This window comes from Pollicipes pollicipes, unplaced genomic scaffold (genome assembly GCF_011947565.3).
Source record: "Pollicipes pollicipes isolate AB1234 unplaced genomic scaffold, Ppol_2.1 Scaffold_4740;HRSCAF=5597_pilon_pilon_pilon, whole genome shotgun sequence".
NCBI lineage: Eukaryota > Metazoa > Arthropoda > Thecostraca > Pollicipedomorpha > Pollicipedidae > Pollicipes > Pollicipes pollicipes.
Window position 1 is genome coordinate 5,904,250 of NW_023596545.1, and position 10,059 is coordinate 5,914,308.

Sequence of the window (10,059 nt, forward strand, 5' to 3'; positions counted from 1 at the left end):
ACAGTGACAACCGAGCAGTAATACCCTGCCACAGCCTCATATTGATTTCGACAGATAAATAAAGACGTTTCACGTTTTGGACGGGACTAAGTCTTACATTGGAAGAACTTAGCAATCTGCACTATACGCAATAATGGAACTGAGATTCCGCGCCGTCTCATCATTTTTAAGCGTGTCCGGGTTAAAACGCTGAAAAAAATGTGCTCAAAACATTTGAGAACATCTGAATGCATGAAGGGCTGCGAAAAAAAATATTGAGTTCGTATTCCACATTAGGGCGCCGCGCAGCTGCCTGTACCTTTTGTATTTTATTGGAGTTGTGGTTTGTCTGTGCGCGCATGAAAGACGTCATATAAAGCATATTTCTGGGTACGACTAGCAAGAAATCCACCCATTATTTTCAAACTAAGTGTTCCATGTTTCATTTCAACTGATGATGGCTCGGCTTGGAAAAGTTATAACTATTTGAATCAGCTGGGTATTGTTTGTAATACGCAAGGCAGGTATGATCTCTCTTCTTCCAAAACACATCCTCGCTAACACAACATCCTTGCTCCCAAGGAAAGCGTAGTATTGCTCCTTACGGAAAAACGATCCAACCGATGTTTGTAATGTACCATTTAGCTTCGGAAACAGCGTGTGAGCAAGCAACTTTGCAAAAGACAAGGATACCATAGAGATAAACAGGCGAAGGGTTCCATGAAATACAGCCAAATTTCTTCAATTATCTGGATGTCAGAAATATTTGACTGAATCCATAGATGGACTCTGTCGTTAACAGCAACAGAAATACCTGCTTAACATGTATGTGAGCCATCATAACAAAGATGGCTTACATATATTGCGGTTTGAAATTATTTTTCGAATGAAGAATAAGTGGGATGCCTTGTGGGGGTTGAAAAAGGTTACTTCGTGAAGTACATTGCTTGACTTTTACTTGTAGCTTAAAGGCATGGGGCTGCTCATAGTGTTTCTAGCTTCATTGTCCTAATAGAGCAATACATTTTAATCCACGCTTGGGTATACTGTCTTTGGCATTGGGACTGTCGATTAAGGCGGTGTCATTACATAAACATTTATATGTAGTGCTCGCACAATATTGGGTTTAAGATAACGCCAAACGCTTCCCAAAATTGTTAGACACGAGTACAGCACACGAAATTTGACGGCAGCGAATGCTAGTTTCAACCAAACTAAGCTCTAAAGGCTGCACATAATTCTACAGCCATAAAATCACGCAAAGTGACGGCATACTTGGGGCTTTACGACGCACTTAGCTGTTGAGGTCTTAAGTGCATATGGCGTCGCTCGCCTCTCACCCTGACAAGAAGGGCGGGCACCAGAGCAATCAAACCCGCGTCCCTCTAATTTCACAGACGTGCAGCCTAACAATACACCCTCGGAACTACATGTTGTTGATGCCGTAACTTTTTAGTCAGGAGCACTGCAGCCGAAATTAACTGGAAATTTGACAAAATTTAGTTTAGATTTGTCGGGTGGGGAGCTACTCTTTGGGGCCTGAATTTCCATTTCACTACGTTGGTACTACATGGTGGTAGCCCTACTATTGCACCGCTGTATCATAATACACTATAGCCCAAAACAAAGAGAAAAATTCACAGCATTCAATTCGTGTGGATTTCTTGGGATTGAAGGCTGTGCTTTGGAACATCATTCCCCGGCTTCTTTTAGGCAATATATAGGGCAACGTTTTAGCCAGGCGCGATTTCATAAATCCACTACTTGGTTGGCAGGTAGCTTGAAATGCTTGTGTAGTGCACATTTTGGTGGTTTGGAAAGAACCTGAATACGTTTCAGCAAAAAACGATACTTTATTCAGAAACTGTGTATTGCATTTCGTATGTCGTATACCATTATATATTTCGTGTATCTGAATTTGCCTGATTTATATACTAATAGGAGACGTGCAGAGCCAACTTGATGTACTGATTGCGATGGCATAGGATTAAATTTTCCTTGAGGTACTTGTGTGCGATGCGCGAGTCAAGTACAAGCCGCAACGCGCAAAGAAAACACGGCGACACCCATTTACGGAAGACCAGTTGTGCCACGATCGGTGTCAGTCCCTTATCTCTAAACCAATTTCTTTACGCGTGGGATGTCTAGAACAACCTCATCCTCATTTGACTTCTATACCCCTTCCAACATGCTCTAAAATTGCTCCGATGGCACGATGCTTCATTTCAAAACCTGTATGAGCACTTTAATTATTGAGGTTACTCGAATTTGCTGACAAACCTGGTGAAAAATGGTGACATTCCAGTGTCCACATGGTGAAACCAATTACGACGCCTGCGACAGGACGGCACTGCAAGTAGCGTTTCGTGTGGAAGAGGCGATGGCACGCGTGAGCGCATCGTGCGGGACCCTTAAACAGCGGCGCACTCTGATTCTGTGTGCGTGGTGTGCGGGCAGCGCAGGGCACAGGTGCAATGCGGGTGTTTGTGCTGATGTGAACGATACCGTGTGCCGTGACGAACAGAAAACACTAAAAGCCTACGGCACATGGAGGAAACTCTGAACAGAAAGGAATGTTACAAAATGAGTCAGGAAAGCACCTGATACTATGCTGCGACTCGTTACGCAGTGAAATCAAGAGCAGGATTTTAGTATGTTTCATCTCATAGCGACGCAGTTTTGTCGTATATCTGCGGCGTTCTTCCCTCAGTGTGGTCTATGGTGTTTTAGGTACATAATACTGTTCCATGCTTCTGCGTATTACGATATTCTGTGATACATGGTCAACACACGCAATTTTTTTTAAAGAATATAGATATTTTGAAATTAAGAGTTGCATCTGTTGAAACTGCAGACAAGTTTCGTCAAGATTCATAGTGATTTCCGCCCGGCAGCAGCGTGCTAAGGACTCGATAAACTTAAGATCATTTTTCATCTGCTAACGGACCAGTAGCAAGAACCCCGAATCACAAGACTGTTTTTAAATTCGACGAAAAAGGGCAAACTGTAGACTCTCCTTAAATAAACCTTACAGCACTCAAATTAGGTGGTCTCATTTTGATTGACATTACAATCTGATAAATCGAAGCTGTCTTGGAGGGGCTTCAATGGATATGGTGGATTGGGGGTAACGCTAAAAGCCAAAAGGCGAAGATTGAACTATATGTGATGTTTAAGATTTGTGGGCGACGTACTTTGCCGTAATAAAACGATAACAAGATAGCAGAAAAGGCATTTGCGTCGTTTGCAGGGTGACCAAAACTGATAGTTTTCTAAATGAAATGAATCATCACTGCGCAGCAGGATAGAAGCGCGGAGCAAAGCGAGATATTGCGGACTGATAAACGAATCACTAGCCGACGGCATGGCGATATATTGCTGCCGCTGGGGCTGCAACGTACCCCAGCAGGTGAGGTCGCCGGCACAGCATTACAGGCCTCTCACCGAGTCAGGAAGAGCGGGCGCCGCAGGGAATCGATCCACTTATGCCTGCTTTCAGACGCGTTTGTAACTGTGGTGCTACCCAACTTCTCGCAGCGGGAGGCACTAGCGGACACGAGTCTGCACATAGGCGGGCAATTCCGGCTACTTTAGAATATTCGGGGCAGCCTTACATGTCTCCTTTCTTTTGGAAGTGTCTTTTACATCTGGACATCAACAGCCACAAAATGCAAGGAAAGACTCTGGATTTCGGTGAACGATGAGGCAGGGATAAAGGAAGAATCGGAATAGATTTGATGTAGTTGGTAAAGTACAGGCGGTTTGGGAAACGCAAAAGAAAGGGGGTGGAGGCTTAAGCTCTCGTTTTATTCCCTGTCGATAGATGGCGTGAGTAGTGATGCGCCTTAATATATACTGTACCGCTAGACTAAAATATTTCCTTCAAGTCTACCATTCATTTGCTTTTGGTTTTCTTACTGGCAGAGGCACAACGCTTCTGTATTCGAGGGTCTTTCATGGGCGTTTTGTTCTACGGATGTGCTTTTTGTTCGCGACATAAGCACGGCAACAGTACTGGAATCCGCCTCACACTCACTCCACAAAACCTTGGCTGCTCACCTGCTTATTCCTACCTTCCAGTCATCTAATGTGGAAGTTTTTGATTGCCAGTGTTATGGGTCATGGCGAGGCATTCACTGCTATCCTGCCCTTGCCGTGAGTAATAAGTCATAGCAGGAAGTGTTTAATTGATCGTAAAATCGTTGGCCACTTGATTTATTTAGATTTTTGGTAACGCCGTCTTGGAAGTATTGTAGTACATCGACTATAATCATCGGTAGTCTTAGCCTTTAAACGTTATATCATAAGATAACATAGATGTTGCAAGCACTCAAGTTAATGTGATGGCATGATTGTAATCCTGCTCGCCCATAATCGGTCAGTGGACTCCAAAGATAATCAGGTGGCTTATCGGCACGCATAACAGCAAGGTCATTAATTTTGCCGCAGACCGGTTGAAGTTCAGCAGGTCAAGATTTTCTGAGGCGGGAATTGAAGACAAGAAATCTAGCCTGGAGGTTAGCTCCTAAGCCAAGAGGCCGCACGTCACTATAGTAATTGGGCACGTCAACTGCACAATTTATCTGTGCCCGACTTTCCCATATGACGTCCTTACTAAATGGGCCTTCAGTGCTACAGCGAGGCTACACTCAGCACATTGGATAAGGTGCAGGCTTTTCATGGTAGCAATGAATAACCGCAGCGCTCTTCAGCACCCAAGTGGAAATGAGAATCATGCCATTCCCGGGAAAAATATAAATCAACGGCGAGTTTGTTAGCGCAGAGTAACGGAGAATGATTATCTGTGACCTTCAGGAGGGCCTTTGCAGTGGGCCGGGATCGACGAGGCCATCCATCAGCCTGCCGCCACAGTTGGTGGAATTGGCTGCCTTGCGATCGATCACTGCCTAACATCGGGACATATCGGTCTCCCCGAACCTCATGCCCCAGGTAAATTGTGTACCTACTGGTCACTATGGCGCCGGGGAGCGTGGGAAGCAACGCTGTCAGCATTCCCCTGGCTGTTTGGTGTGACTGGACCGCACAGGCCACGATCATCTGCATGGTAAATCAAGACAAACGCCACATGGCAAGAATTGATTATCCATCACTGAGCAAACCCCTTGGCAACGGCATGCCACAACACATTTGGCCCGCCTCTACGTCCTCTGGCATTGACTTCCATACCATTCACCGGTCCTCGTCATTGCATGTGACTACACCTCGGGTCCGGAGCGTGTGTCAGAGACTGTAGAGGATGACTAGACTATGAATGACAGGTTCCGAGCGCACAGAAGCGGTTGAGTGCTCGGGTGGACCACCTTATCGGCCCAACGCGAGTTTGCCTCTGACCTGACCACGTCAGCTGACAGGAGTGACGTAGCAGCCTACAGCTATGGTGAGCTCAAGTGCTGAGATTGGACCACTGAAATAGTGCAACAACAGCGAAGTGCACGCATGCGTACGGTGTTTGCACTTCCAGTGATATGTCCGTCTGTTCACCGAAGTGATTACGGTGAATCGGTCAGATCTACTCTACCGATGTTTTCATGGTGCAAATGAAAGTAAGAAAATCGCGGGGTTAGTTACAGGAGCTTTGCAGATGCACTGGTATGTAACGCGTCCACGGGAGCGCGGCCAGAATCTTGGTAGGGGAGGTGGGACAAAGACCTTGATGAAAATCTTGATGTGATGATGAAAATGAAGTGAAAACTTGAAATGAAAGCTCCCTTTAAGGAGACTCACTCACTGATTTGGCCATTTTACCAGATAGGTCTCAGTTTTCGTTGTTCTTTGACCCAGTCACGCCGACAGATGTATGGGCTGTACCCACGGATTGCCACCGGTCGGCTCCCTGGTCGATCGGAGAGCCTCAGAGGGGCACGTCATCCACCACGGACACAAAGGCGTCCCTTGCCGGCACGGGGGTCAATCATGGAACCGGGACCCAGTTCGGCTCATCGAGCCTTTCGTCATAACGGGGCGCAGGACCTGGGCTCGGTATTGTATCCCCTGACTGCCGTAGGTTTTTTCATGGTCTCACTGTGAACGCTTTCGTATCAGATAGCACAATACATTTTCCCAATGTCGGATGGCTCTGATCAACGTGAGAAACCATTTTACATTCGAGGTCCCGTCCGTGTTTCTGTTCGGCGAATGGGTCTTCGCCGACTCGGGGCCCCTGGCCGAAACAGGTTTCCCCGTTAGGTACTACGTGCCCCTTGACCGACACAGGAGTCCGTTGTCTCGGGGTCTGATCAACACAATAAATCATAGGACTGAGATTCGCGTGTCCGCCCTGTCCCTGTTGGAAAAATGAACTCAAGACCGACCCAGGACCGACACAGAGCCGACACACGGCCGACACAGGGCCGACCCAAGACCGACACAGGGCCGACACAGAGCCGACACTGGGCCGACACATGGCCGACACAGGGCCGACCCAAGACCGACACGGGGCCGACTGGTTCGGCATTGGTGACCTTTGGCCGACATAGGGCTCTTATTATCCTAGATCGGTGCAAGAGGTCCCCTAGCCGACTTTCTAGGCCCCGGCTCTGTGGGCCGGGTCCCTCGAATGTGTTTGCGTGGACACATCGGAGAAACAACCCTTTTAGTTATCAACACACCTTTTTGTTTTCCGAAAACTCTCTTGCGATGCCTGCGCAATAGGGTACAGACGCAGGGAATCCAAAAACGCTAAGCAGCGACACCCAAACGAAACACACCGGATGATAGTGCCATTTGATGCAGACCTTCGGTGTGACGGTCCTTACCTGAGGCAGCTGCTCGACGGGAAACAACACGCGGCGGTGGTGTGGTCGGGCCGCGCCCTGACTGGCCCCACTCTCTCCGACAGCGTGAGGTGATCAGCATTCACAATCGGCCAGGCGGGCGTGCAGATGGGCAACGCCTGCTGGGAGCTCTACTGTCTCGAGCACGGCATCACGCCTGACGGCCAGATGCCCTCCGACACCACGCCCGACAAGGCTGACGACAGCTTTAACACCTTCTTCGCGGAGACGGGCACCGGCAAGCACGTGCCGCGAGCCATCTTCGTCGACCTGGAGCCGACGGTCGTAGGTCAGGCCTGGGTGGGGGCTAACCCGGAGCCCATGATCTTAGGTCAGGTCTGGGTACTGGCTGACCTGGAGGCGACGGTCGTAGGTCAGACCTGGGTGCTGGATGACCTGGAGCCCATGGTCGTAGGTCAGGCCTGGGTGGTAGCTGACCTAGAGCTCAGAGCAGCAGTCCAGGTCTGGGTGGCGGTTGATCTGGACTCCACGGCCGCGCAATAATGTTCACTGGAACTGTCTATTTTGAAAGCGGTAGGAGAAGTACTTTGCAATATCATTTTCGATTTATTAACAGAAAACCAAAGTCAATCTCGGCCGGCGCTCACACTGTTTCCACAGCAGTGCCGTACGCCAGCACGCACGTCTGCGCCGCAGCGGGGACGGGGGGGGGGGGGGGGGCCGGGGACGGCGCGATCAGCTTTGCTCCGGTCTACCGCCGCGGCGTGCTCGTCCACGGTTCCCCTTGGCTGCTCTGGTCGCCGTCGACTGGGCTCGCCGGTGCCTGCACGGCCTCAGAGGACGAATCTGCTGTCCGGTCATGAGAGGGGTGGTGAGCGTCGTACGCACAGTTGGCCCGTCGTACTGAAAGCGATGTTGTCGAGCTGTAGCTGGTGCCCTAACAGGATCTTATGGCATCCAAAATTGATCATTTGATCATCTGGACTTTTTATTTAACATGATTTTCTTAGCACTCCAAATCACGATCTCCTCAAACCATCAGACTGTTCGAAAACCCACAACGCTGGTTCTTGAACTGCCTGAGGTTCGGCCGAATGCACCAGCAGAAGCTTACTCGCAGAAGCTTAACATGTCAGCCATGTGCTTTGGTAGTCGAGGGCGCGCCAGCGTGAAAGCGATAGTGACATCACGCCAATCGTTTGTAAAGCATCGTCACGCAGCACTGATGGAGATGTTAAAGGATTTCGCTACTACTGCCTGTGAGACATGCTTCCTGCCCTTCACATGTGGTGCAACAAACATCACGCACATTCGCGACCAGCTCGTCACTGAGAGGAGGCCCGTAGCCTGAGATTGCTCTTGACGGTTTGTTACCAGGAACCGGTCTATCAGTCGCTTCATGACCGATCACCTCCGTATGTTTTTCCGCAATAACCGATAGCGATATCACACCTTCCGGTGCGGGGCAGATATGCCCGCAGCGCACCAAATTCCAGGATTATCCATGTTACCTGCCCGGTTGGAAAAAGTGAATGTTTGCGATGTCCGCGGCAGAGTACCCAGGCTTCAGCCCTTCGGCCACCGGACCCCGGGAAATCGGGACAGGTCCACCGCATACATGAGCGCCGCGGTAAACACCCTGACAGCAAGCGCACGGTCAAGACTGTCACTCGACTGTGCCGAAAAAAATGAAACATCTGTCGTGTGCAGTAACAGCTTGTGCGTATTTGTCCTCTACTAACCCAAAAACACCTAGGGATGGGGCAACAACAATATTTCAAAAGGACGGAAGATAAGACAAACAGAAGTGTTGACAAAAGTGCGGAGTGATGTGTGTGTGTGTGTGTGTGTGTGTGTGTGTGTGTGTGTGTGTGGTGTGTGGGTGTGTTGTGTGTGTGTGTGTGTGTGTGTGTGGTGGTGTGTGGTGTGTGTGTGTGTTGTGTGTGTGTGTGTGTGTGGTGTGTGTGGTGTGTGTGTGTGTGTGTGTGTGGTGTGTGTGTGTGTGTGTGTGTGTGTGTGTGTGTGTGTGTGTGTGTGTGTGTGTGTGTGTGTGTGTGTGTGTGTGTGTGTGTATGTGTGTGTGTGTGTGTGAGCGTGCGAGCGTGCGTGTGCGTGCACGCACAGTGTGCGTTCGCGTGCTTTTGACGTACACAGCGGATCCCTCCGTGTTGGGACGTTTTTGAGGGCTGAGTTCAGGTCTCAGCAGCTAGAACAGGTGAAGGCGTGAAGCCTACTGCACTTTGCAGGCGGCTACAACGCTCTAAAATCGTTCGGCCCGTAGGTGTTTAAATTATCGACGGAAAAGTATCCAAGGTCACTTTTCTGAAACCGCTCCCAAATATGACCTGTTATTGCTTAAACCGAGAGAGGCTGCGCCATGAAAACTACGGCGATATTTGGTCCTAATTGTGACAAATGATCACCCAAAAAATACATTTTGTCTGGATGCTCTGCTCATAGTTCCGAAACTTGTAAACTATTGATAACTGGTCGACGTGGCAGATTAAAACTGCACGGCCCTCCCAGGTGCCTGGCATTATTTCAGGGAACACGATTTTCGACAGCTCGTGCGAGTGCTACATTAGTGTACAGTCACCTAGTAAATTATGAAAGGTAGACTTTCCAATGGATTGATCAAATTCATTGCTATCGGTTGATAAACGTGCCTGGCACTTGGAACCTAGTCTTTGGCAAACATAATTTACCTGAGAACAACTAACCGTTCTCACATACACTATCTCCTCACTCGTCAGCCGGCGCCCAAGACGTCTTTCTGGTATGTAAGTGCCTGACATGCCAGACCTGAGAGTGATATAGCGTTTCCGGTCACCATCTTACTGGTATGTAAATGCATGGCATGCCAGACCTGAGTGTAATATAGCGTTTTCGGTCATCATCTTACGTCACTTTCAGACGAGGTGCGCACTGGAACATACCGCCAGCTGTTCCATCCGTCGCAACTTCAGACGGGCAAGGAGGATGCCGCGAACAACTACGCACGAGGACACTATACCATCGGTAACAGCCCAGGGGCCCGCACTTAGCGCCACACCTCACTGGACGATGACCGCGCCCGACTGCTCCCCTGCTGAAACGGTGTTCGGATTACTTGAATGTCGCAATATCGTCATGTTAAGTCGACAGTCTGACACTAACAGGCGAACGCAAGATTTTCACGCCTGCAGCCATCTTCTCGGCGAGTAAATGTCGGATCCCGCCACGGCTCCCCACTCGCAGATTTTAAAACCGCCGTCATGGCCAGCCTGTCCTCTTTGTCACCCGGCCCAGACGACCAGAAAATTGTCAAAGCACGTCACACCTGGGG

At 49.3% G+C, this 10,059-nt stretch overlaps 1 protein-coding gene across 1 annotated transcript; it reads left to right on the plus strand.

Annotated features, from left to right (window-relative positions):
- The first annotated feature begins 6,401 nt into the window (after positions 1-6,401).
- LOC119098941 (tubulin alpha chain-like) lies at positions 6,402-9,778 on the plus strand. Its single transcript, XM_037221995.1, has 3 exons — positions 6,402-6,456; positions 6,853-7,062; positions 9,648-9,778. Exons 1-3 carry the CDS (start codon positions 6,402-6,404, stop codon positions 9,776-9,778), a joined length of 396 nt encoding a protein of 131 aa, XP_037077890.1.
- The last annotated feature ends 281 nt before the right edge of the window (positions 9,779-10,059 follow it).